Here is a 27,414-nt window from a genome sequence, read left to right as displayed (position 1 = left end):
AATGGGCTGGGGCTGCAGACCGCCCCCCGCCCTGGAGGCTGGAGGGGAGACTGTGCTCCGAGGAAGATCACCTCTGGGGTTTGGGCTCCGCCGCGTGGGGACACCCTTACGACCCAGAACTGTGCGCTCTCGGGGCAGCCCCTTCCACTCCGGTTTGTAATGTCCCTGACTTGCAACTGAAAGTGTTAAAGGGAGAGGTTTTTTAGTTCATTAATTTTAGTTAATTCTTCTTAAGTTAATTTAGTTAACTGAATTTCAGTTAGTTTGATTTTTTAGTTAATTCTTCCCCCTCATCAGGAGAGACATGACTCTTTTACATAGATTAAGAGTGAATTTAATAAACTTGATTTTTACAGTTTAGGAATTGCATTTTTTAAAGCCGGCAACCAGAATGCATGAAATCCTAAGTCACGTTTCATATCAACGCACTACCGGTCTTCACATTAACGTATAGAAAAAATAAATTACAGCAAGAAAGGTGATGTCCACGTGGAAGAGGTGAGTCCTTTTGGGGTCTTGTTAGTTGCACAGCTGCTGCCTTAGGGTCACCGTGTTAGCCCAGCGTTTTTATTGTGGCTACAAATTCTACCTAAAAAGTGACAGAGATTTCACAGGATTCTGGCTCTGAGAGCTGGGCGCACGGGGGCCTGTCTGGTGCGGAGCTGCCTCCAGTGCCGGGTTTAGCTGGACGTGGCGTCTGCGGTCACCCTGCACTTGGGGGCCAGCCGCCTGGCTCCTCTACTTCTGGATTTTCAGCTTGAACTCCACCTTCCCCTCATAGGGGTCATGGGGGTTGTCGAAGGTCACGTGCTCCGCCAGGATCTTGCACACGATGACAACCTCCCTGTTCCTGGGGACGTTGAGAAGCTTTGCGGCCACCAGCGGGTTGCTGTAGTGGGGCTGAAGCGGACGTGCATTAGGACCCTCGAGGGCTGCCGGGCGCTTGGCTGGGTGCTCTCATGTCGCCCGAGAGCCGCCCGGGACTCACTGGGACACAAATGTCTCCCTGCTTAGAAACGAGGAGACTTGACCCCGGGTTGGGGGGGGCACAGACCAGTGACAGATTCAACTTCAAATTACACTTGATGAAATTAATATAAAAACAACACAGAGGGGGGCTTCCCTGGTGGCGCAGTGGTTGAGAATCTGCCTGCTAATGCAGGGGACACGGGTTCGAGCCCTGGTCTGGGAAGATCCCACATGCCACGGAGCAACTAGGCCCGTGAGCCACAACTACTGAGCCTGCGCGTCCGGAGCCTGTGCTCCGCAACAAGAGAGGCCACGATAATGAGAGGCACGTGCACCGCGATGAAGAGTGGCCCCCGCTTGCCACAACTAGAGAAAGCCCTCACAGAAACGAAGACCCAGCACAGCCAAAAATAAATAAATAAATAAATAAATAATAAATAAAAAAGCACTAGACTTCTACTTTCTTAAAAAAACAAACAAACAAAAAAAACACAGAGGATAAAGCAAGAGATTTGGAGAAAATGATTTTAAATGGATATGCAGTTGTCTAAGGGCCTTCTAAGGAGGCCCTTGGAAGGTAAAAGATTAGATTTGATATTTATTTTGCGTGAGAACAATGTGTTTTCAGGTAGTTACGAGAACATGGGTTTGGGAAGCACCCGAAGATTAAGTGGTCCGGCTGGGCTAAGTACGGCCTTGTTTCGTTTTTACAGGTGGAACATTTAGGGCTTCCCTTCTGCTGGTGATTGCTCAGTTTGATCCGGTTCCGGAGCAGCTGCTGGGGACAGCGGCGCACACGTACCTGGGCCTTCTTCCCATAGTAGGGGAAGTAGTGTAGGCTGTAGACGCCTCTGGGCGGGAAGTATTCCACCTGCAGGGCCGGGGCATCCCGGTGCTGGTCCTGCGGGCGAGAGGCCGCTGTGAGAAAGGCCGGATGTGGCGCACTCGTGTCTGCGCCCTGCGTGCTTCTGCACGCAAGTCCACGTGTGTGCCCACGTGTGCGCCGTGACCACATGTGCAGTTGGCATAAACTAGATCTAATCTTTATCATCAGCCGAGAATCCGTTAAGGGTGTAATTTGTTAGTTTGCAAGACCCCGGGTGACTTAACAAACTTGTATTTTCTTCCATTTTAAACCCTCTTAGGATAAAAAAGGCGATAGAGCCGAGCGTGTGGGAATGAAGGCCCACAAAGCTGGGCGGCTGATCTGCCGAGACTCGGGAAGGACCCATACGCTGTCGTGGGGTGTGCTTCCTTTCACTGTCAGAGCCAGCGAATCGCCCGACGGCTTGAGCTCGTCTGAGGGCAGAGGAAGGGTACTTTGGTGTCTGTGCAGATCCCGGGTCAGCCTACACATGTGTGGTTGAGGAAACTCAACAAGGAAAAACAAAACAGGACGAATGCTGCGCTCCGGGGAGACTGCAGGCTTTGGGGGGGGGGTCACCCCGGTGGGGCACCCGTGCTGACGGCAGAGAGCCTTGGCTGAGGGCGTGATCGTGAAAACAAACTTTAGAAAATATTCAGTGAAGACAAATTTAGTTTTTTCATGTTGTACTTAAAAACATGTTTTGAGAAAAACTGGACTAAATTAATGCCAACTGTTGGCAGCATTTATATACACACACTGCCAGACAACAGTAGCTGTCGGTAACTTGCATATTTTTGTAAATAAGCAAATAAAAAGGACAAAGCAGCGTAGTAGAAGTGCCTTGGTTTTTCCAAATAGCCACAAACGTTTTGAAGCATGTCAGTGATACACTGTCCCAAATGCTTTTTGAAGTAAAACAATGACGAGCGTTGTTTTTCTTACCAGGTTGTTGTTGTTGTTTTTTTTTCCAGAGACAGTAAAACTATTCTCCAGGATCATATAGCTGTGCCATTTGGCATCTTGCAATACCATATAGAACGTTTTTTCTTGATAATTCTTACCACGTTTTTAATCCCCCATGATAAAACCACTCAAGTGAAGGTTCATGCAATTCGTGCACCTGGCTTATTAGGCGGACGGTTGAGATGATTTTAGGGAAAACCAGATCAGTATTTCCCGCAGGTTTTCCAGCCTAAACAAGACAGCTGTGGCCGGTCACTCACCAGGAATGTGCAGTCCACCCTGGGGCCCGTGCTGTTGCCGGGGAGAAACTTGACGATCTGAAAGGGAAAGGTTTGGACGTGGCCTCTGTGCCCGTCTGTGAGCACGGAGGACGGGTGTCGGGGAGGGTCTGGGGCGGATGTACCAACTCCTGCTTCAAAGCCGGAAGCTCCACGCCGGGGCCGTGGTCTTGGCCGGCAGGTGGCAGAGCTGGACGGGGGTCTGAGCTCCCCGAGCCCACCTGTGCCGACGGCCCGGCCCCCGGATGCGCCTGCTGGTGCCCAGGGTCCAGTGCAGTGCCCTCCTGGCTCGTGGGGACCACCGCCCTCCCTCGCTGCACACCTGCCAGGCAGCCGGGACCACACCCCAGCTGGGCCCGGGGGCCCAGCACGGTGTGCCAGTGCGTGGCCCCCCCGGCCTCTTAGGGAGGAAAATGAAGAGTGCCACGCAGATGCCAGCGTGGAGCCGGGTCCTCCAGACCCCACCCTCCCCGGGGCCCTGGCGAGATGTCCCCTCTCCCCGCAGCGTGGACGTGACTCCCGTGGTTTGCTGTGTTCTCACGGTCAGCCTCCCTCTGCGCCTGTCCCCAGACGGGTCCCAGGTGCCCTCCCCACGCTGACCGCGGCCCGGCTTCCTCCAGCTGCCGTGCACACAGGGCTGCCCCAGGCTCTGCGGCTCGCGGGGGGCGCACGCCACGGGCAAGTGGGTGGTGGGTCTGGATGGCGGCTCCCGGTTGTGTTTGAGGGAAGGCACGCTCGCGGCTGGCACACGTGCAGGAGAGGCAGGGGCCCGGCTCCCTTCTCACCTCCAACCCCCTCACTCACCCTGTTCATCTTGATAATGAAACACGGCTTTCCTTCCTCAAAACCAAAGGTGGGGTCCGGCCGGCCCGAGCAGTTTTGCAGCATGTCTGCTGTGAACTTGCAGGAGAACTTGGTGTGGTTCGGGGCCAGGAAACTTTCCTGGAAGAAGTACCTCTCGGACGTGCAGTTGATGTTGTCCTCCTGGGCCGCGGGTGAGTAGCCTGGGGGACAGACACGCCTGCAGCCCTGCCCGAGCTGCAGCCCCCCTCCCCGCCCCCGGGGGTTCCTGAGACGAGGAAAGAACGGAGACTGAGGTGCATTCTACACTTTACCTGCCAGGAAGTGGTGCAGGGCCTGAGTTAGTTCTGTCCAGGTCCTGTTGTCAGACACGTTGTAGGAAATGTCCAGGCCTTTCTCCCCGTAGACATCTGGCCTCAAGGTCACCCCTGGAAAAAGGACGTGACGCTTGGTCTTTGGTTGTACATCCAGGCCGTTTGCTGGGCGGTTGGCCCCGGCCTGGGGGAGGCCGTGCCTGGGACGCTTCGGGACCAGGCCTTCGAGGGTCCCCCCGCCCCTGGCGAGGAGGCTGCAGCCAGCAGGGCCCGGGACCCTGCCCAGGGGCCGGGGGGGCCGCGCCGTCCCACGAGGCCTGGCCAGGGCCCGCGGGTCCCTCCCACAGGAGGCCTGCCTGCCTGCCAGCCTCTGGGTTTGGGGCACATTCTATCACAGTGTGTTCTCAAGCTTGTAATCTATTACGTTCTGTTCTGAAATGACATCGAAATCCTCCATGTTTTATCCATTGGTTGATTCAAAAAATTGAGCCCCAGTTGTCACGATGATTTGCAGAGGATCCACCGAGGGTGGCACAGCTCAGCGCTGCTGTTGGATGTTCTTGGGTTATTATCTTCCTCAGAAAGAGTTAAGGACGCAGGGGTGACAAACACTCTGAGTAGCTGGGCTGGAAGAAGCTTTCCTTCCTTCGTTTCTCCCCCACTCCCTTTGTTTTTGTTTTTTGCAGGCACCGCAGGTTAGCTGGCTGCGTGGGGGAGTCTCGGTCCAAACACCCTCCCCAGGATTTGGGAGTCTCGCCACCAGTGACTTCCTCCTCTTTGGCGCTGGCTCAGACCCCTCGTCGCACGGGCCACGCTGCACTTAGACGGCACTCGTGCCCTGGACCTAATTTGCTGCTGGGGAGGCGAGGCCTCCACAGGAGAGCAGCCTTGGTGCTGGTGACGCCACACGGACGCCGAGCTCCCCTCGCCCCCCTTCCTGATCCCCTGGTGACCGTCCTCCCCGACCTCCTCCCCGAGGGGTCGTGTCCTGACCCGGCAGCCCTGGGCAGAGCAGGGCCCGACGCCCAGTACCTGGTGACTTGAGCTGGTCCTGGTAGTCGGGAGTGTACGGGTCGATCGTGCACATCAGCACGTAGATGCACAGGGCGAAGATGCCGGTCATGACCACGTAGAAGGCCACGTAGTAGAGGCTGATCCACACTGCGGGAAGAGGCAGGTCAGACGCAGCGACAGCTGCTTGGTCGCGGGGAACACGCGTGCAGCCCACCAAACGCGTCACTGCTCAGGTGAACGTTCACGCACGGCGCTGGGCACCCATCCCGCTATCTGGTTCCAGACCATTCTCATCACCCCGATAACCCTGCACCCCTTAACTTAAAAGCCTTTTTAAAAATTATAGTTTTAGGAAGGTAGCTTTAAAACCGCTGTTCTCAAATCTAAGGCTGAGCCTCTGGGGCTGATCCTTAGCTGCTCCCCGCTCTCAGGTGCCCGGGGGTGTCGGGGGGCGTCAGGGCTGAGGGGGGCCTTTGGGATCACCCAGTGGGGGAGGAGAGGCCGGCCAGGGCCTGCGTCTGGGCACTGAGACCGCCAGCCCCACGCGGCTGCTGGCTGGTCCCCTGCCCTCCCCCGGCGCCCCCGCCCTGCCGCACGGACCCCAGCGGGACAGCGTCCGGCCCAGCATCTGGCCCGTGTCCGGGTTCCAGCAGTAGTGCTGGAACTCCTCCATCCTCTGGCTGCATGACTTCTTCTCCTGCAGCGCCGCCATCGCCCCGCTCCTGCCAAAGGACACTTGGGGTAGGATGTCCCCTTGGGTTTTATGGTCTCCCCCTCAGAGGTCAAGGGCATTGCGGCTCTGGGTTCCGGGGCGAGCCCAGCAGGGTGTTATCGCTGCTCGGCCGTCAAGCGCCGGCGCCCGGGCAGGCCTGGCGGGTTCCCCTGCCGTCAGGTGCCCCTCCACCCCCTCCCTGGGCAAATCAGGGTGGCTCACTCCTCCTCTCAGGTGCCCTTGGCCCGGAACTTTATCTGCTCTGATAATGAGCAAGGAGGCCTGCCAGGTGCCCAGGTCTGCCCACTCACACTTCCTTGGGGAGGGAGGTGTGAAGAGAGCTGTCTGCACGAGGAGGGGCCTGGACCCCGACGCTCACCCGCGGCCGAGGTGCCCCCTGCTCTGAGCTGATTGCAGCAGGCGCCCCAGGTCACGATGAGGCGATGGCTGGGACCCTGGCGGGGGCGGAGGCTCCCACCGCTGTCACTCCTGATGCTGGAGAGCCAAGCCTGCCGGTGCCCGGGGCGGCCGGATGCGGGGCCGCAGGGGTTCCCGTCACTTCTGAGCTGAGCTTCGGTGATGAGCGTGGTGTCCTCTGAGAGCCAGTGTTGGGCCCTGTAGGACTTTGTGTCCATGGAGGAATCCACAGCCATACAATCTACAGGTGTTTTCGAAACCGAATGCACACCGGTCCCCGGGCATGTTGCTGAAATGCAGACTCTGACCCCACGGGGACCCAGTGGACTTGGGAGCTCCCGTGGGCCTTGCTTGTGGCTGCAGGACGGCGGCAGTGTCTAGGCAGGGGACGCTCAGCCTGGCAGCACGTCCGAGCCACCTGGGGCGCCTTGGAAACCTGTGACACCTGTCCCACCCCCGAGTTTCTGAGGGAGCTGACCTGCCGGGTGGCCTGGGCGTCTGGACAACTACGAGCCCCCGGACCACCTGATGCGTGGCCAGAACCAAGCGGCCTTGGCGGTCCACATGGCTGGGGCACCCCCCTCTGAGATTAGGAGGAAAGCGCAGCGCCGGGCACATATGACGTGGCACCGAGGCGTCTTTACAAATATCTAAGTCGGGACCCGACTGAAAGGGTGGGGATTGTATACAAAGAGCTGGGCGTCCACCCATCGTCACTCTCCCTCCGAGGGACCCACGCAGCCAAATTGGAGGTGTTCTTCGGGGATAAAAATAGTGAAAAGCCCTCTAGCCATTACGTTTATTTTTAGGATGATTTAGAGTTTGTCAGCAAAACGAACACCCTAAAATTCAGATGGAATCGCAGCGTTTTAGCTTGGACTCATCGTCTCTTAATGGACCAATCCTAGGCATTTTCCTTCACACTGTTCCCCTTCACAGCTTTGGAACTTTAGGGCAGTAAAAACACAGTGTGGCCTTAGGCTGCGGTCTCACCGTCCACAGCCTGTGGGTCTGGGACCCCCGCGCCGAGGCCTGAAGACACAGGGTAGGAACTGCGGTGCACAGAATCGGTGCCGCCCTGGTCTGGAAAGTACAGAGACACTCTTGGGACGAGCACAGTATGAATTCTTCCTGGAAGTCTTTGAACGAAATCCTCCACACTTAGTCTCTGAATTCCCAGAAGCATGAACGTGTATGCTGAGATGCACACGCGTTGTCACGATGACCTTCCTGGGACACGTGCCCGTGGGGAGGGGAGGCCTGGGGCGGGGTGGGGGGCCCTGGGCTGCTCGGCGTGCCCCGCGGGACAACGTGGGACGGACGCCCCAAAGAGAGTGAGCTCCGGGCGATGTGGGAGCTCACCCTTCCTATGCGGGGGGCTCGACTCCCACCCACCCTGGCAGCAAGGGACTGGAGCCCACCCCTCCACAGCTGCCGTGGAGTCAGCGGAAGCCCGCGAACACCGAAGGACTGGATGATAGGAAGATTCCCAGCTTTCAGCGGATAATCACTTATCAGAGCAAGAACCGGGAAGACCTCCAAATGAAGTTAAAACGAGATGATCAGTAGACGCCAAGCCTGAGGTGACAGGTTCTGAAATCATCTGACAGGTTGTGAAATGCTTCAGCGAGCAATGGTGATTGTGCTTGAAACAAATGGAAAAACAGAAGTAGAAAGTTTAAGGAAAGAAATAGAAGATATAAAAAAGAACCAAATGGAGATTTTAGATTCAAAAAATACAATAACCAAAATAAAAAGCTCAAAGAATGGATTCAGAAGCAGAAGGGAAGGGACAGAGGAAAGAATCACTGACATGGAAGAAAAAACAATAGAAATTTCCGGATTTGAACAATAGAGAGAAAGTAGAGCCAGAAAAAAAGTGCCCAGCCTCAGTGACCCGGGGGCCGTAGGAAAGGCCTAACGTCTGTGTCACTGGAGTCCTGCAAGGAGAGAAGAAAGAGCGGGGCTGAGGCGTAAACCTTCCACTTATAAAACATTCTTGAAATGACAACTTCATGGAAATGGAGAACAGATTAGTGGTTGCCAGGGTTCAGGACAGGGTTTGGGGTGGGAGGGAGGCGGGTGTCTATAAAGGGGGACCGTGTGGTGTCGGGGGTTCCTGAGCGTTTGCTGTGTTGGCATCGGTATCCGCGCTGCGATCCTGAGCTACAGTTTGGGGAGACGCTACCACTGGGGCACTGGGTGAGGGGTGCAGGGGTCTCTGGGTTATTTCTTATAACTGCACGTGAATCTACAATTACTCTAAATAAAAACTTTTAAAAAAGGGCCAAATGAGTTTGGGAAGCTCTGCGTACTTGACCCCTCTTAGAGAGCCAAGTTCACTCATCAATCTCTGAGTCCCGTGATCGGAAACATATTTAACGCCGTTTATCTGAATGCTTCCCACTTCCCCAGGAGGTAGTTCAGCTCAGCGTTAATCCAGTGGGAGTTGCCGTCCTCAGACACCGCCTCTCGCAGGGGTTCCTGACCCGGGTGCCAGCCCCACTCCAGGCCCACTGAAGCAGATCTTTATTTCTCCAGGTGATTCGAGTCCCCAGCACTGCTGGGAGGTGCTGTCTGGGGACACACGGTGAGCGACACACGTAGAAGGGGCTCCAGTCCACAACACGCCTTGGAGCCGGAGCCGCCGACCCGTCTGAACACTGATGGGTTAAAGAAAAGGCAGGAAGGGTTTGAAGAGATCAGCTCAAGGTCGCCTGCTAGTAAGTGCCAGGCTGGACGCACCAAGCCACCTGCTCAGCTGCAAGTTCTTGTTTCTGCTTCCCCGGCTGCGACACGGAGTCCGCCTGTCTCCTCATACCCACTGGCAGAATCTCACTGCCCTCTCGACCCTCTCCTCCCCGCGTGGAGTTGGTTACCCGGCCTCTTCTGGCTGGGGTGTTCTTCATTTCTGTGGCCCTTCTCTTCCTCCCCTCTCTAAACTGTAACCAACCCCCATCACTTCCTTGTCATTCTTTCCCATACATGTACCAAGCACCTACTGTGTACTAGAACAAGGCAGACAAGGCCGTACCCAGGTGTGCCCCAGGTATACCTCAGGTGTGTCCCAAGTGCCCTCCAGCTGTGCCCCAGCTGTCTCAGGTGTGTTCCAGCTGTGCCCCAGGTATGTCCCAGGTGTCCTCCAGCTGTGTCCCAGCTGTGCCCCAGCTATGTCCCAGGTGTGTCTTAGGTGTGCCCCCAGTGTGTCTCAGGTGAGCCCCAGGTGTGTCCCAGGTGTGTCTCAGGTGTGCCCCAGGTATGTCCCAGGTATGTCTCAGGTGTCCCCAGGTGTGTCTCAGGTGTGCCCCTGGTGTGTCCCAAGTGTCCTCCAGCTGTGTCCCAGCTGTCTCAGGTGTGTCCCAGGTGTATCTCAGGTATCCCCCAGGTGTGCCTCAGGTGTGTCCCAGGTGTCCTCCAGCTGTGTCCCAGCTATGCCCCAGCTATGTCCCAGGTGTGTCTTAGGTGTGCCCCCAGTGAGTCTCAGGTGAGCCCCAGGTGGGTCTCAGGTGAGCCTCAGGTGAGCCTCAGGTGTCCCTCAGGTGTGCCCCAGGTATGTCTCAGGTGTCCCCCAGGTGTGTCTCAGGTGTGCCCTGGTGTGTCCCTGGCCTCTTCGTTCCCTTCTCTCTCCTGCCTCTCTCTGTGTGGGACCTCAGCCTGGGTGTAGCTGGGGTCTCCTGCATCCCCGTCCTAATTTCACCTGAACGTTTCTCTTGGCGTTTCTCCTCCACCAGCCAGCGCAGCCCAGGTGAGGGCAGGGGGCTGATGTGAAGCTGATCCCTCGGCAAGGGCCGGGGTTACCTTAGGTCATCAGAGCCACCAGCATGACACAGCTGCTCTCAGTGTCAGGTCAGGACAAATGTTGGTCCTCACATACTGACCAGTCCCCTGGCCAGGGGTCTCACCCGTGGACGCCCAGAAAGCCTATTCCTAAACTCCTATCATCAGCTGGTTTTATTCTCACTCGCGGGTTTTCTAAAGAAAAAATGACACATAGTGGGGAAAACACCAGCCATCTTTGTGAATTAAGGTTTCTCCTGGGCCCCCTCCCTTCAGCTGGGCCCCGTGTCCCCACCAGGAAACAGGCGGAGGGTCCAGCTCATCTGCTTGGGCCAGCGGGCCAGACGGGGAGGCTCGGGGCTCCTGCGCGCTGGGCCTGGGGCCAGGTGTGTCCTTCCCCGTGGGAAGGAGCGGGGCAGGGTGGCCCGTCTAATCCGTCTGCGAGCGGCTTAGGGATTGTCTTTTTCTGGCACCTGCTCCCGCCCTGCGTGTCCTCCACTCCGGCCGGGATCTCGCCGGAGCTGTGTCAGCGGGCTTCCTGGGGCTCCCGGTGCCCGGCCATCCTCCTTCCCCAGAGGGCGGGGACGGGCCACAGGCCAACGGCAGTGGGTTAGGCCGGCTTGGGACGTGGGAGCCGGACGCGGAGGGAGGCCGGCGCCGGGATGGATTTCGGGTCCCTGGAGACGGTGGTGGCCAACTCGGCCTTCATCGCTGCCCGCGCCAGCTTCGATGCGAGCAGCGGCCCGACCTCCCGGGACAGGAAGTACTTGGCCCGGCTCAAGCTGCCCCCGCTGTCCAAGTGCGAGGTGCTCCAGGCGAGCCTGGACCTGGGCTTCGAGAGCGCGTGCTCGGAGCAGCCCATCGGCAAGCGGCTCTTCCAGCAGTTCCTGCAGGCCCACGAGCAGCACGTGCCGGCCCTGGGGCTCTGGAGGGACATCGAGGACTACGACACCGCCGATGACGACCTCCGGCCGCAGAAGGCCCAGGCCATCCGGGCTGAGTACCTGGACCCCCAGGCCAAGCTCTTCTGCGGCTTCCTGGACAAAGAGACGGCGGCGCAGGCCCGGGAGGGGCCGGCGGGGGCCGGGGCCGGGCTCTTCCAGCCCCTCCTGCGGGCCACCCTGGCGCACCTGAGCCAGGCCCCCTTCCAGCAGTACCTGGACAGCCTGTACTTCCAGCGCTTCCTGCAGTGGAAGTGGTTGGAGGCCCAGCCTGTGGGCGAGGACTGGTTCCTGGACTTCAGGGTCCTGGGGCGGGGCGGCTTCGGGGAGGTGTCTGCCTGCCAGATGAAGGCCACCGGGAAGATGTACGCGTGCAAAAAGCTGAACAAGAAGCGGCTGAAGAAGAGGAAGGGCTACAAGGTGGGCCGCCGAGGCATCGGGGAGCGGGTAGGGGCTGGGGCGTCCTGGGCCGGCTCACCCCGTGGTGGGCGCTCCCGCCGTGCGGCCCTGGGCGGGGTCGGTCCCCCGCGCCCCCTCGTCGAGTCCGCCTGTCTGCCTGGCGGCCAAGGCCCTGGCTCGGAGCGGCAGGTGCCGGCGGTGCTCAGATGCTCGGCTTGTCCAGCCGCTCTAAACCACCAGCCTCGGTGCCCGGGGCGGGCGGGGTCCGCCACGCCCCTCCTGGCAGAGCGGCCCTGCGTGGCTGGCGTGGGTCCTGTGCCACACAGCACCACGCTTCTCGGCTTGTCACCAGGGCCACGCACTGCAGCAGCTGGTGTCAGGGAGGCTGCTGGGATGAGTCTCCAGATTCTTTACTCTGACTTTCTGGAACTTTCCCTGGCTTGTGCTGTGAGGAGGCTGCAGGGGGAGTCTCCCCGGGGCTGGTGTGGGGAGGCCCCGAGGTGCCCGCGTGCAGCGCTGTCTGGGCCGGGGGTTGGGGGTGGTGGAAGCAGCTGCTCTGAGCGGCGCCACCCTCCCTCTGGCATCAGGCCCCGCTCGGGCGGGATCAGCCAAAGCTGCTTAATCTCCAGCCGCGCGTTCTGCCTGCGTGGGCTTCCCTCCCGTTCCCGCTGCACGGAACAGATCATGCTGGGGGCAAACAGCAGCTACCCCAGCGCACCCCACCCCGGGGCCCCTCGATGGTGCTCTGCCTGATGGCCTTTGGGGGCAGCAGTTACCCTCAGGGCCATCTACCTGCAATTTGAATCCAACTGTTAGGGTATTAAGCTTCTCTTCTCCCAAGTTCAGGAAACTTACCAAACTTGTACAAAGTAAAATCCACCTAAAATCTTCCCACGCAGTGGGTAGAAAGGGCTTCTCAACATCAAGAACTCCTCCTTCAAAAGGGCTCTTTCTCCTTACCCAACACAGCTTTCAAAAGCACGTTAAATGGACTTCATGGGGTCTTAAAATAAATATAGAAAATGAACAGGGATGCGGGGGGGCTTGAAAAGGTGCTGTTCAGAGGCCTGGATGGGAGGAGAGGGGCTGGGATTGCAGCAGGAAGAGCTGGAAGGGAAGGTCAGTGCCGACAGGCTGCCTGGGGACCTGCCGGGACCCTCAGCCGCATTTCTAAGGCTGGTTGGCAGGAGTCTCCTTGCTGGCGGCCCTAGGAACCCCGAAGTCCTCTGCACGTGACGGGTTCCCAGGCCCTATCTTGTCTCTGTGAAACGGGGCATGTGAGTCATGTCTCTAAGTTATTTGCAATTGCTCTGTACAGCCACTTTTAAAATATACCGGCAACTCTGATTCTGTTTTATCGTGACATTTTCTGGTTTGTGGAACTTGGCCGTTTCTGGCAATATCACTTTCCCGCCTAACCCTGGGCTCTTACCCTGCTTTCCAGGGTGCGATGGTGGAGAAGAAGATTCTCGCCAAAGTCCACAGCAGGTTCATCGTGTCTCTGGCCTATGCCTTCGAAACCAAAACCGACCTCTGTCTGGTGATGACCATCATGAATGGAGGCGACATAAGGTAAACGCTTCTCTCTCCGATGTGGGAGCAGGATGGGAGGGCCCACGCGGCCGAGTGTGCAGAGGGGCTCCCTGGGGCCCCGTGGGGCTGCGTCCCACGTGCTGAGAATGTGGTGATAAAGACAAGAAGCCCGGTCCCCATCTAAGCCCTCCTCTTTGTCATCGGATTGCTGGTCCTCGAAACGATGTGTCCTCAGTCCCAGTGAAATGCAGGAGCCCTGGGGGAGGTGGCCTAAGCTCTCTAGTCATGGGTCCGTCCTGTGGACCTCGGGTTCATGTGGATGGCCGGGTGAGCGGGGTGGACAGCAGGGCGTGTGGAGCTGTGAATCGAGTGCTAGTGGACGGGTGGGTAAAGGGGTGGGAGGGGCCTCAAGCGGGGTGAGGGCCGTGCTTTAAGAGGGATGGCAAACGAAGACAAACTTCGTCAACGACGCACTCTGGGGGTGGTGGCAGAGAGGAAGCACCGTGTGGCCGACTCTGGGAGCTGTGGCTTGGCCATCCACCGCAGGGAGAACCAGAGGGCGTCATCGCCGTACGGGGCCTGGGTTTGCCAGAGACCTGAGGGTCTGGCCCTGGGCTCCCAGGAGAAGTTGGCTCACTGGCTCTCAGAGGGGAAAAGACCCACTTGCCAGCTGGGCAACACGGCCGCTCTTGCCCCAGCGTGCTGGTCTGTAAGATGGGGATAGAGGTGAAATACTGGTGTTCCGAGGTTGCTGTGGAGAGTCAGCTAACACACCTGAGACACTTAGATGACTCACACGGCCCTCACACAAGGGGGCCGCCGCTGTGCCTCCGTTCTCGGGCCTGGGTTCGCCTGCATTGAAACTCTGCCAGGTGAGCTTGGGGCCAGGTGTTGGCCCCATTTTCCAGGTGAGGCTCTGAGACCCTGACTGAGCCACCTGTGCAAGTTCACGGAGGAGGAGCGAAGGGTCTGGAAAGTGCAAATAGCATAAGCTGGAGAGCAGAGAGATCGTGACGCTTTACTTGCCTACCCTACCCTGCACTGTGCTAGGCCGTGACGCTGTGCTATGTTACACTGCGCTATGCTATACATGCTACTGTATTCCACTGCACTATATATACTACATTGTATCGATACTACACTACCCTGCACTACATCAGGCGGTATACTGTACCGTGCTGCACCAGGATGCACTACGTTATCCCGTCCTACACTGCACTGTACTCTAGTACACCGTACGTGACACGGTACCGCGCTGCACTGTACTCTAGTACACCGTACGTGACACGGTACCGCGCTGCACTGTACTCTAGTACACCGTACGTGACACGGTACCGCGCTGCACTGTACTCTAGTACACCGTACGTGACACGGTACCGCGCTGCACTGTACTCTAGTACACCGTACGTGACACGGTACCGCGCTGCACTGCACTCTAGTACACCGTACGTGACACGGTACCGCGCTGCACTGTACTCTAGTACACCGTACGTGACACGGTACCGCGCTGCACTGTACTCTAGTACACCGTACGTGACACGGTACCGCGCTGCACTGCACTCTAGTACACCGTACGTGACACGGTACCGCGCTGCACTGCACTCTAGTACACCGTACGTGACACGGTACCGCGCTGCACTGCACTCTAGTACACCGTACGTGACACGGTACCGCGCTGCACTGCACTCTAGTACACCGTACGTGACACGGTACCGCGCTGCACTGTACTCTAGTACACCGTACGTGACACGGTACCGCGCTGCACTGCACTCTAGTACACCGTACGTGACACGGTACCGCGCTGCACTGCACTCTAGTACACCGTACGTGACACGGTACCGCGCTGCACTGTACTCTAGTACACCGTACGTGACACGGTACCGCGCTGCACTGCACTCTAGTACACCGTACGTGACACGGTACCGCGCTGCACTGTACTCTAGTACACCGTACGTGACACGGTACCGCGCTGCACTGCACTCTAGTACACCGTACGTGACACGGTACCGCGCTGCACTGCACTCTAGTACACCGTACGTGACACGGTACCGCGCTGCACTGTACTACCCCGCACTGTACTGCAGGACACCGTAGTAAAATGCACATGTAGCATAAAAGCCATTCATGCTGTTGCTCCGGCTGACGTGAGGGTCTCTCTCTTGTTTTCTTTGAGATTACTGGCCTGCCTCTCCTCTCCCTGGTTGTTCTCTAGTTTAAATACTTTGCTTGTTAGGTTTTGCTTCTCTGTACAACGTGACAGGGAAACGGGAGATAGGAGAGTCTGGGAGGCCATGGGGAGTCCTCTGAGGGCCCGCCGGGGAGTCTGTGCGTCTCTGGGAAAACGGCCCGCATGCCTCCTGAGCTCTGGGTCAGCCACTCACTTTGGATGCGACGTGGGCTGGCCACGTGGCCCGCCTTCGCCTCCCTCTGCCTGGCTCCTTCACTGGTGGCTGTAAAGTGGTTTTGGGGCCTGTTTCCCTGTTCTCTCCCCGTGGGCCAGGGCAGGGGAGGTGGGGTGGGGAGAGCTGCCCTGCCTTGTCCCTGTAACAGCTGTGCTGAGGGGCTGTGAGGACACAGACACCAGTGGCCGGCGGTCCGGGCTCTGCCGCGGGCCCCTCAGGCTGGACGCCGAGGCTGAAATGACGGACGCTTTGCCGACACAACGTGGGATTCGGAGGCCTCAACGCTTTCCCGAGATTTTACTTCCCATCAAAACCGTGGGCACGCGGCTTCTGGTTGTGCCAGAGAAGCACAGGCTCCATGTGGTCTGCCCCCAGGTACCACATCTACAACGTGGACGAGGAGAACCCCGGCTTCCAGGAGCCGCGCGCCATCTTCTACACGGCCCAGATCATCAGCGGCCTGGAGCACCTGCACCAGCGGGGCATCATCTACCGAGACCTCAAGCCCGAGAACGTGCTCCTGGACGACGACGGTGAGGCGGCCTCCCCTCCCGGCCTCCCCTCGCCCTGCTCACCTCTGTAGCCTGCTTGGTCATCGGTAGGGGAGGGACCAGCTTTGATAAATGCTCGTTATAGTTTTACGGCACCAAGACACACCTCAAGTTTGTTTATTGTTCATTCAGCTATTTTGCGACCGCATGGCATTATCCCCGAGTGGAGATTATTAATGGGCTTTGGTGAAATCTGGTGCATGACTAGGCGCCCAGGGCAACAGGGAGTTAGTCCAGGATGCCGGAGGGTGTGGAACTATTAGTAAACAGCTAACGGTTATGGCCGAGTCCCCACTCGATCACTTCGCTTGCTGTCTTCGTGAGGAGCCAAACTGGGATTCTCGTCAGGAAATAACCCCCAAGACTGAGGTTCCCGTAAGTCCCTTTAGAGCCCCCCTTCCCTCCCCATCACAGGTCAGATGGACACACTGGTGCCCCAAAGGCCATTGCTGCAGAGCTCGGGGAAGACAGAGCCACGAGGAGGCTGGCTTTAGGGGGATTATGCCCCGGATTCCAGCTGCGAGCGCTGCTGGGACCCTCGGTCCCTCCGCAGTCTGAGTGGGGAGCGGCGGCCCCTGTGTGTGTGCGCCATGCTTGTGCACGTGTGTGTGTCCAGGAACCCCAGGGGCCTTTGTTTGTGGAGCCGCGTGTGATCTGAGCCCATGTTTGTTCTCCAGGCAACATCCGAATTTCTGACCTTGGGCTGGCCGTGGAGCTGAAGGAAGGGCAGACCAAGACCAAGGGCTTCGCGGGGACGCCAGGTGAGGACCTGAGAGCCGGGGCGAGGGCAGCCGCTATGGGGGCGAAGGGGACGAGGCCCGGGGTCCTGGGGTCCCGCGGCCTGGGGTGGGCATCACGGTGAGGGCTGGGGCTTGTCGGGAAGTTCTCCCTCATCCCTCCCCTCTCAGGGTGAGACCGGGGGACCGGCACCCACGCAGGGATAACCCCCGACCCCCTGAACAATCACTCCTTGTTTGCCACACGTGTCCTCTGTGACGGAAGCTCCCCGGCGCCGGCCACGGGCAGAGCCCGGGGGTCTGCACTGAGGGAAGCAGCACAGAGGCAGGGTGGGTGGGCAGCTGTGAGATGGCCCCTGGACTGTGCGTGTGTCTGTGTGTGTGACTGTGCACGTGTGCCTGTGCGTGCCTGGCGCCTCCTGTCCCCACCTCATCTCCTCTCACGCCCGGGCAGGTGGGCGCAGAGAAGAGGCATCTGAGCGGGAGAGGGGGGACGGGGGGCGCTGGTGCCCGCCGCAGGGGCCGGGGTGACAGCCGGGCTCGCGCTCACACACGGTGCGGCAGACGCTCCGAGCACGCTGCGCTCCTCATGGCCGGGTTTTCTGTAGGACTTCTTAGCAGATCTGCTTCTTCCCTGTTTGCCCGGCTTCCGGGAGAAAGAGCTGCTCCTGGGACTTGGGCCGCTTGGGTCTTGCTTTGTCCCCGAAGCCCCCATCCTGCGCTTTGGGCTCCTTTTGGGGTTGTGCCTGTTGCCACGGTGGGTCTGTCCCATCTGCGGCTTTGTTTAGGAAGAGGTCCTGTCGTGAATTTTCCGGATCATCTGAGGTTCCTCTCCAGGGCGTGAGCGTGTGAGCGAAATGCCGCTCGCCTGTTCCTGGCTGATCGGGTCCAGGGTTGGAGTCGGTGGACCTGGGGTGTCACCGGCCCTGCTTGCACGAGGCCCCACCGGCCGCTAGGGGGCGCCCAGGCTTTGCCGCGGCTGCCGAGCGGCTCTGAGCCCTGGCCGGGGTGGGGGTGGGGGGCTCTGCCCGCGGGCTGTGCTGACCTGTGTGTTTGGGGTCAGGCGGTGCGGGGGCCTCAAGCAGTGGCAGCGGAGGCTGGGGTCGGTGTGAGTTAGAAGGTGGGGTGTCCAGCGAAGGCTCGGGGAGCCCTCCGTGCCCTCTCCCCTGGCCCCCCTGCTCCCTCCAGCCCAGGTCCCCAGAGCCGAGCCTCCGCCCCCGGTTCAGCCGCAATCCACCCAAAGGGGCACTTGCTGTGCCAGCACCGCGGGGCTCGGGGGAGGAGGGACTGGCGCCTAGACCGAGGCTGCGTTCACTCACCCATTGCCCGCTCGTGCCGTCTTTCACACGAAAAAGATTCATCGTCGCCGTGTGAGACCCTGGGAGACAGACGTGTCATTGGGTCCCAGGGGGTGGAGCAGACTGGAGGGGCCAGCGGGCTATTTGCTGCAGGGATGTGGCGTCTCTGTGGTCGGCGGGCCCTCCTCTCGGGCCCGTTTTCATGGAGAAGTTGTGGTTGGTGGAACGTGTCTTCCTCCAGAGTCTGAGCCGTCTGGCCAGCACTGTAGTCCCTGAAAAGAGGCTGCGTTCAGGGCCAGGGGGTTCTTTGGAACTTGACTCCTGTAACCTCCGGGAGAATGTCCTGTGGCCACAGCAGCGTGGCCCGTGATATCCAGCCATGTCCCTCCTGGGAACTTGCCGCGAACACACGTAAACGCTGAAGGACCAGGCAGGGCTGGAAACAAAAGGACATGCTCAGCTTTGCCTTTGGGGGGATGTCTAGTCATCCGAGCACAGAAGCCACCCCGGCGCCCAGCCTCAACTACCTACTCGGCCCCGGGGGAGTGGACCATGGGCCCCAGATGCTGCCCGTCTACCCTTCCCACGCGCTGGGCTGGCCTCTGCACAGGGCACAAAGGGATGGAGGCCGGACCTGGCTCTCGGGGTGTCCCCTTCAGCCTGCAGGGCCCAGCACGTGGCCCCGACTCCCCAGAAGTGGAGCGCACGGGCCACTGGGCGTCCGGACCGCTCTTAGGAGCGTCGGGGCTTCAGCCTCTCCTTTTGTGCCCTTTCGGGTCTGAGCGTCTGCCTCTGACCACAGGTCCTGCGTGAGCCTCAGACACTGGCTCTGTCCGCCATGACCACCACAGTGGGGGTGAGATCCACTCTGGGTGGAGGGGGCTCCCGCCAGGGATGGCTGTGCCCAAGGGGACACTCACAACCGGGGGAGCGCTTCCTGGTGGGTGGGCGCGGGGCAGCCCCGCGTGTCCTGGCGCGAGGACCCTGCTGGGTTCCGGGGAGACGGGAGGTGCGTGCCCGGGTGCTGGTCTCCGAGTCGCGCTGTGCTCCTGTCGCAGGCTTCATGGCCCCGGAGCTCTTGCGGGGTGAGGAGTACGACTTTGCCGTGGATTACTTCTCCTTGGGGGTCACGCTGTATGAGATGATCGCGGCCAGAGGCCCCTTCCGAGCCCGCGGAGAGAAGGTAGGAGGTGGCCAGCGGTGTCCCTGCGGCTGAGCTGGCATCAGCTCCGTGTGTGTGTGCGTGCGTGCGTGCGTGTGTGCGTGCGTGTGCGTGCGTGCGTGCGTGTGTGTGTCATAGGAGCAGGGTCCCCGCAGGACCTGGTGACCCTCCTTGTTGGGGTCACAGGAGCAGTGTCCCCCAGCTGACCTGGTGACCTTCCCTTCGGGAAGCACTAGGCTTCTCATGGTGCACGCGGTGACCTCATCTCCTGGGTCTCCGTGCGCCAGGGAGCGTGTCAGGAGAAGAGGAGCCTGGACCCCCCCCCCAAGCCCCGCCCCCACGAGCAGCGCTCGCTCTGGGGGGCGCGGCTCACCCGCTGGCGGCCTCCCTGCCCTTCCCTGAGGGCAACGCGCTCGCCTCCTCGGATGCTGAGCTGCAGGCCCTGCTCCAGGCACGGCCGCTTCCCTGGACGTCCTGGGGGCAGCGGGCACCGGGGGTGGCCGTGCTGGGGCCCTGCCTCCCGCGCCCCCCGCCTCCTGTCCGCGTGGCGGCCCCGCGTCTCCCCGGGGAGCTCTGCCCAGCCCAGCAGAACCGCGAATAGGTGTCGTTCAGAGTCCCCACCACTGTTCACAAAAAAAGGAGCAAAGCAGCCTCTTCCCTGGACCCCGTGCTGACTCTGCTCGGAGCTGAGGCTGTCTGTGGGGCAGGCGTGAGGGGCTGAGGAGGGAGGCCTGCTGTGAACCGTACTTTAGACGTGGCCCCTCGCTCGTCCATGCTCACGGCCCCTCAGCCTGCCTGGAGGTCACAGCCATCAGTTTCTTCTGCTGGACCTCCCTGAGGGCCCCCGCCCAGTCCCCGCTCCTTTCCTGAGATAGTCGTGGGGACAGTCCGGTCTCCAGTCCCCCGAGAGTGAGAACCCCTCCCCTGACTAACGCGTAGGGTCGCTCTGTGCGTCTGCACCTCTGCCTTGGGCTCCAGCAACGGGTCTCTCCCCAACCTCAGCTCAGAAGAGCAGGGTAAAGCAGCACAGTGTGGGGTCCACGTTGGCCTCAGGCCACCATAGGAGCGCCACCTCAGAGCCCTGGCGGAGCCCACGGCCCTGACAGGACGCCTGTTTTCTGGTGAAAATGAGCAGGAGGAGATTTCATGAGAAAGTGAACCGTCGTGGTCTGTCCATTCCATGGTCCATCCGTGGTCCCTGCATTCCATGGTCCATCCATGGCCCCTTCATTCTATGGCCCGTCTCTGGGTCATGCCTTCTGTGGTCCATCTTCAGGGCATCTGTGGTTCCTCCATTCTGTGGTCCACACGAGGTCCCTGTGTTCGATGGGAAGGAACCTCGGGTACACCCATGACACGGACAGGTCTCAAACTCACCACTATGAATGAAAGGATCTGGCCCCGGAAGAGTGACTCTGGATGATCCCACTTCCGTGAAGTTTTAGGACGTTTCAGGAAGGGCAAATCTGACCGACAGGGAGAGGAAATGGGCAGCGTTTGGTTGAGGTGGGGCTGGAGACTTTCGGGCTGATTATCGGGGAGCTCCCTGGGGATGGATCCACTGGAAGTGAATTTTGTGGGCTGGAAGTCACATTCGGGAAAGTTGGTCTGGACTAAGGCTCCATGGACCCTGTGGGCGTCTGCCCTTGGCGAACCTCTGCCACCTAGCCGGGCAAGCTGGGGGGGATGGTCGTGGGAGTGCAAGGTGTCCACCTTCAGGGTCTCACGCCCTGACCAGCGACACTGAGCCCTTAAGTGCTAACACGCGGGAGGGAGGCGTCAGGCACCCCCGAGAGCAGGGCCGGCCGGGCCCACGGAGTTGCCGTGTCCGGAGCTGCCGTGGCAGCTGGGGCGACGCGGGTGGGCCTGGCCGGGGTGTGACGTGGGTGTCAGGGGTGTGATGTGGGCTGACGGCGCTGTGTCTGCCGTGCAGGTGGAGAACAAGGAGCTGAAGCAGCGGGTCCTGGAGGAGGTGGTCACCTACCCCGACAAGTTCAGCCAGGTCAGCAAGGACTTCTGCGAGGCGCTGCTGCAGAAGGACCCCGAGAGGCGCCTGGGGTTCAGGGACGGCTCCTGTGATGGGCTCCGCGCCAGCCCGCTCTTCAGAGACATCAACTGGCGGCAGCTGGAGGCCGGTACTGTCCGCGTGTGGGAGCTGGGGCTGGGGGCTCCTGGGCGACCCTCGCTGGCCGCCCCGTCCCGTTGGCGTCCGGCAGCTTAGCGTGAGGTCGGGGGGCAGGAGGCCTGGGAGGACCACCCCCCCCGCCCCCGAGCATCCTCTGCCTCCGAGACACCACCGTCCCTGTTCCCTGCTCATCCCAGCGCGCCCAAGACTGGATGTTCACGGGGTGGGTCTCCTGGGGACCCGAGGAGGCGGCGAGGGTTGGATGGGGTGTGTGGGAAACACCTTGGAGCTGAAGATCTGAACCCGCTGTCAGGCGTTTCCTTGAAGGAGCCCGCGATCCAAGTTGAGGCGGGATTTCTCCAGCCGTCGTTCCACCAGCGTCTGCTGTCATGTCGCGTGCAAGCTAGTGTGTGCGAGTGTGTCTGTGCACGCATGTCTGCGGGAGAGAAGCGTGGCACCCACCACACCCACCAGAACCCACACCCAGGAAGTGCGAGCCTGTGATCTTACGGCCCAACGCCCCAGTAGGAGAAGTTTCTTTGGTGGGGAAGGGTCAGGGCAGTGGCAGCCCCGGCTGATCTGAAGGTGCCGGGCGCCAGGGAGAGCTGCCCAGACCAGCCCCAGGCCCGGGGAGGTCAGGCAGCCCGAGCGAGCGGTCAGGACCGGGGAAGCCGGAGCTGGATTGAGTCCCGAGGCCACAGGGTCTGTGCCGAGGAGGGACGGGGTGAAGGCACAGGGAGTTCAGTTCTGAGCATGTTGTGATCGAGGTGTAGACCTGCAGACGGGGAGGCCGGCACTGGGGCTGGGGGGTCTGCAGAGACGGTGGGCACGGCGGCGTCAGGGGCAGTGCAGCCAAGGGCCCGCCGACCCTCATGACGGGGCTTCTGCGCAGGGCGGAGGGGGCGCAGATGGGGGCTGGCTTCTGGCAACGAGTGTCCAGACCGGACTCTGAGTCTCCAGCCTGGCTCAGCGCCCTGTGGCGGGTGTCGCTCTCCTCGTCACCGCCAGGGCCGCATGAGGGGCAGCGGCCCTGCTGGCTGAGCAGGGGCTCTCGGCGCGCGGCCGCCTTCCTCTGCTGGCTGGCCCTTCACGCCCCATGTCTTCTGTCCTCTCACAGGGATGCTGACCCCCCCCTTCGTCCCAGACTCCAGGACTGTCTATGCAAAGAACATCCAGGACGTGGGTGCCTTTTCCACAGTCAGGGGCGTGGCCTTTGACAAAGAGGACACAGAATTCTTCCAGGAATTCGCCACCGGCACCTGCCCCATCCCTTGGCAGGAGGAGATGATCGAGAAGGGCATCTTTGGGGACCTGAACGTGTGGCGGCCTGACGGGCAGATGCCCGACGACATGAAGGGGGTCTCCGTGCAGGAGGCGGCCCCCTCATCCAAGTCGGGGTTGTGTCTGGTTTGCTAGACCAGCTGCAGCGCCTCGTGGGTCAGCTGAGCCCCTCCCGCCAGGCCGCCGCATGGCTGTGGCCCGGGGCTCAGCACAGGCAGGACAGAGGAAGCCGGTCCAGCCAGGCCTCCTGCGCAGGGGCAGGAGCGCCAGCAGTAAATAGTCCACCTCTTTTGCACCCTTTCACTCAAAAAGGATCCAGTGGTCCCGGGACGGAATCCGCCAGCGACGCTTGGCTCTCCAGGCCCTGGAGCGGACGTGCAAGCTGGTGGCGGCTTGGGCGGCGAGAGTGAAGACTCAGTTCGGGTTTCCTGGCACCTCAACTGCAGCTTCGCAGGCCCCTTCGCCTTCTCTGGGCTGGTTCAGAGGTCGGCAAACCCCGGCCTGTGGGCTTGCGGGCTCCGCTGAGAGGCCCAGACTGTGCGCCTGGCCCGGTTTCCCTTAGCGCCCAGATCCTGGCCCCGCCCTTAGCCGTCGGGTCACTGCCGGGGCCGGGCTGGTCCCCACCCGCACGTTGGGGATGCCATCTCCACGTTTGCCGGTGCTGAGTCTCCAGCGGGGTCCCCTTGCCGGCCGGGGCCCAAGTGTCCGGGAGGAGGGGAAGGCCCAGGGGCCTGGGGGTGAGGCTGACCGCGGCAGTCACCCCCCTTGGCTTCTCCTCATCCCGAGACCATCTCCAGTTGATGACAACTGGACACAAGCTGCCCACCCCCGGCAGACAGGACGGACCAGCGGCTCTCTCCCCCCACCCGGCACCTGCTTCCCACCCCGACTCTGCCTCTTGGCCTGCAAGGCCTGGCCCTCTCCTGGTCTCCCTCCTGGGGCCAGCTTTGGGCTGGTCTTGCTACGTGGGGTTAGCTGCCTGACGGCCAGGAGCAGTCCCCTCCCTTTCTTGAGCGCCTCTGCCCTCCGAGTGCCATGCTGGGCGTGGTTAGCACCCCTGCCGTCTGCTCCCCCAGCAGCCTCGGGAGAGGAGGGACCCCGAGGAGCGCGACCTTGGAGGCTGCGGCTCAGCCACCTGGGACCAGGAGCCGTGTTGGCCTGGAGCCACGGCAGGAAGCTGGCCCCGGGCTGCTGTGGGCTCAGACAGCCGTCAGGTGTAAGGGATGTTTCAAGTGTATCTCCAGGTCCCTTGGGCACCGAGGGCATTAAAGCCCCTTCCTGGTGAATGAACCTGCAGGACGACCCTCTCTCCTGTGCGCTGCAGCCATAATGTCCTGCAGGGGCCCTGAAGAGCCGTCCAGTGCTTTTGGTCTGTGACCTGAAACTGCCACTTGAACCTCTCCTGGGAGGCTGAGATGGGGGCCCGTGGCTAAGGGAGGCTGGGCTGTCGGCAGGTCAGTCGCTGTGTCGGCCCTGACGCCGGTTTTGTGTCCTAGGATGAGACGCGTAGATTATCTAACGGCTGTAAATCTCACCTCGCTACGTTCAGGTGCAAGACACACCACTTCTGGTCTTTCTAAACCCATTTAATCTGCTCTAGGTCCCCATGGCCCTGAGCAGAGTGATTTAAACCTCAGGGGGTGGGTGTGGCCTGGCCTTTGGCCACCGTCCGAGTGCCTGCCCGGGGCCCACGGCGCCTGAAGTGTAGCCCCTCCTGTGGAACCAGCAACCCCGGCGGGGACCCCTCTGCCTTCATCTTATGCCTGGACAGCCAGAGGAGACAGGGCATCGATACAGTTGAATTTCAGATAAACAAGTAACTTTTTTTGTGTGTGGGACATACTTAACGCTAAAAACTTATTCAACGTTTTTGGCTAAATGTGGCACAGCTGTTGCAGATGATATACTCAACCTACGAATGAGTGGTTATTCCATGAGCTAGCAGGTCTGTGGGGATATAATCACAGAAGCAAGTTACGTGTGACGTCCGCTGCCTCTCTCTCGTGGTCTGCTCAGGGGTGCCCCCCGCTCCCCAGTAAAACTCAAGCCAGCCGCATGTAGTTACACACAGGCAGCAAAAGTCCTGGAGTCACTTCACTTTTATTTTAAAATGCTTTGAAACTTAAATTTTCACATAGAAACAAAGGAATTGTCAACGCCCACACTGTGATACGGACACTGCCCCACAGGTGCAGGAGCCTGGATGCGCCAGTGTCCCGCTGGTCACCCCCGACCCAGAGGCGCCCTGCGGCCCCTGTAGGCAGCAACCAAAGCACTAACTTAAAATGCCCCACCGGGAGAACGGCGACTCCAGTCACTCCATTCTTCCCCAGCTGGGCTGGAGGGACGTCTCCACCCTCCCGTCCAGTCGCAGCCTTGGGGCCTGGGGGCAAGGCCGGGAGGCCGGAGGGTGCACAGGGCAGTTCCCAGCTGCTGGGTGGGTGCTTATGGTGACTCTTCATTGTGGGGTTTCTTCATGGGCCTTCGGGGGCCTCTGCTGTGGGGCGTCTCGGGTGCAGACCCCCTGACTGGGCACACCCTGAGGGGTCTTGCTGTCACTCCAGCTGTCCCCCGGCTCCCCTGGGCAAGGGACACGCCATCCAGGCTGGATAACGGGGCTGCCCGGGCGCTCCCCCGGGCCAGAGCTGGGGGCCCTCTGTGGAGAAGCCTTCGTCCCCGGGCCATTTCACCCCTGAGCACAAGCCTCGTGATCCCCGAGGGGTGCTGGGCTCAGGCACTTGGCCCTTGCCGTCGTCCCCATGCCAGGAGCCAGAGGAGATCCCACTTTTCCATCCTGGTGCGTTCCAACGTGAACTGTGGTGAGGATGTGGGCCCCCCACAAGCGCATATTTCCTTATGGGGAATCTGCAGACGCCTTCACTGCGACTTTTCCTTTGTAAAAGACAAAAAATGCACTTTCCATCCAAGTAGAAAAGGGTAAAAATAAAAGTTTAAAAACACAGCAGACTCTCTAGATTGTGATATGGTCCTGGTGCACGCTCTCTTTCAAAATCACATACACACATTACTCAGCCATAAAAAGAGACGAAATTGGGTTTATTTGTAATGAGGTGGATGGACCTAGAGTCTGTCATATAGAGTGAAATAAGTCAGAAAGAGAAAAACAAATACCATATGCTAACACATATATATGGAATCTAAAAAAAACAGTTCTGAAGAACCTAGGGGCAGGACAGGAATAAAGACGCAGATGTAGAGAATGGACTTGAGGACACGGGGAGGGGGAAGGGTAAGCTGGGGTGAAGTGAGAGAGTGGCACTGACATATATACACTACCAAATGTGAAATAGATAGCTAGTGGGAAGCAGCTGCATAGCACAGGGAGATCAGCTCGGTGCTTTGTGACCACCTAGAGGGGTGGGATAGGGAGGGGGGGAGGGAGACACAAGAGGGAGGGGTTATGGGGATATGTGTATACGTATAGCTGATTCACTTTGTTATAAAGCAGAAACTAACACACCATTGTAAAGCAATTATACTCCACTAAAGATGTCTTAAAAAATCACATACACTCGTGTGCAGATGCATACGGACACGTGCACACATGTACACACATGCATATAATACACACGTACACAGATACACACACATACATGTACACAACACACATGCACACACGCACACACACGTGCACTCATGAGCACACACACGCACACATGCACTCATGCACACACACACGCACACACTTTGTCCCCACCTCCCTCCAGATTCAGAGAGTTGCTGGCACAGCCCTGTGGCCCGGGGTCTGCACCCTCTGCTCTGCTCCCCGTCCGGGCGGGTCCCGTGTGGCTTTGCTCTGCTGCTTCTGGTAGCCCGCCAGGCCCTGCTGTCTATGCATAGAAACCCCCTTTCTTCCACTTGTTTGAGTGGAGCTGCAGCCTGGGAGAGGCAGCCCCATGGGTTTTCTGGGGTGATTCAAGAGATATGGGCTGATTCTGATCAACACAATAACTAACTAAATATAACTGCCAAATATCAGTACCCAACCTCAGCTCAGCAAAGGCTGAGGTCACCTCCTCTTATTTCACGATGGGCCCAGCCCCTCCTGCGAGTGTTCAGACACACGAGTGGGCCCCAAGTGAACATACAGCGTCCCCGTTACAGGCATTTTGCCGCTAAGAGAAGAAGAGTTTGAGAGGCCATGGGATTAAAATAAACATGAGATAGGCTCCCAGGCTTTACCCAGACAATTTCAAATGAAGGTAAGAAGGCTTGATTTGATTTTGTAGAAACCAAACCTCAGTCCCTCAGTGACAGTAGGTTCAGGCTCCTCACGTCCAAGACGAAGGGCCGAGGGGAGAAAGCTGATCAAGGTCCAGGGCCTCGGGGTGTGACGACGGGGGCGGCCAGCCTGGGGGCTCCCAGCCCCAGCTCCTTGCCCAGCCCTGTGGGTCCTGGACGCTCAGGGCGCCGCCTTTCCCCGACACACCAGAATTGGTAAGAGCGTGGTGCTAGGCCAGGCCTGTGAGGGGCAAGGCCCTGCTCTCAGGGCGACAGCTTGCACGTCCCAGGAGACGGCAGGCAAGCTGTGGCTGCCAATTGGAGGCCCGGAAGGCGCCCCCTCCTCACCGGGGAGTCGGCCGGTGGGGGGCGTCACGCTTCCCGCGGGGACAGAGCCTGGAAAGGTGAGCCTCCCTGCTTGGGCTCACTGAGGGGCCGGGAGATCACGGTTACAGACCTCCCGCGAAGCCCCTGGAGTGTTTGCAATTTACACCGTTTGTGTCCCTGAGAACATCTCCCGTCTGGCTGGCGGCCTCGCCGGGCACAGGCAGGCGGGGCCCTGAGTCTCCCCGGCCTCCGGTCTGCATTATTCATCCCCGGCTCATTGCAGGGTATTCGGTTACCGCAGGG

The 27,414-nt window shown here is 59.9% G+C and overlaps 2 protein-coding genes across 2 annotated transcripts; one reads left to right on the top strand and one right to left on the bottom strand.

The window, feature by feature from the left end:
* Nucleotides 1-738: 738 nt before the first annotated feature.
* Nucleotides 739-5,919, bottom strand: ATP4B (ATPase H+/K+ transporting subunit beta). Its single transcript, XM_061171148.1, has 7 exons — nt 5,808-5,919; nt 5,226-5,354; nt 4,194-4,307; nt 3,883-4,082; nt 3,061-3,117; nt 1,772-1,870; nt 739-900 (listed from the first exon to the last, which is right to left on the bottom strand). Exons 1-7 carry the CDS (start codon nt 5,917-5,919, stop codon nt 739-741), a joined length of 873 nt encoding a protein of 290 aa, XP_061027131.1.
* Nucleotides 5,920-10,775: 4,856 nt separating this feature from the next.
* Nucleotides 10,776-22,677, top strand: GRK1 (G protein-coupled receptor kinase 1). Its single transcript, XM_061171008.1, has 7 exons — nt 10,776-11,474; nt 12,898-13,025; nt 15,764-15,921; nt 16,617-16,700; nt 19,033-19,157; nt 21,070-21,271; nt 22,379-22,677. Exons 1-7 carry the CDS (start codon nt 10,776-10,778, stop codon nt 22,675-22,677), a joined length of 1,695 nt encoding a protein of 564 aa, XP_061026991.1.
* The last annotated feature ends 4,737 nt before the right edge of the window (nt 22,678-27,414 follow it).

This window comes from Eubalaena glacialis, chromosome 16 (genome assembly GCF_028564815.1).
Source record: "Eubalaena glacialis isolate mEubGla1 chromosome 16, mEubGla1.1.hap2.+ XY, whole genome shotgun sequence".
NCBI classification, from domain to species: domain Eukaryota; kingdom Metazoa; phylum Chordata; class Mammalia; order Artiodactyla; family Balaenidae; genus Eubalaena; species Eubalaena glacialis.
Note: the sequence above shows the minus strand (reverse complement) of the source record. Positions and strands in the feature narration are given on the sequence as shown.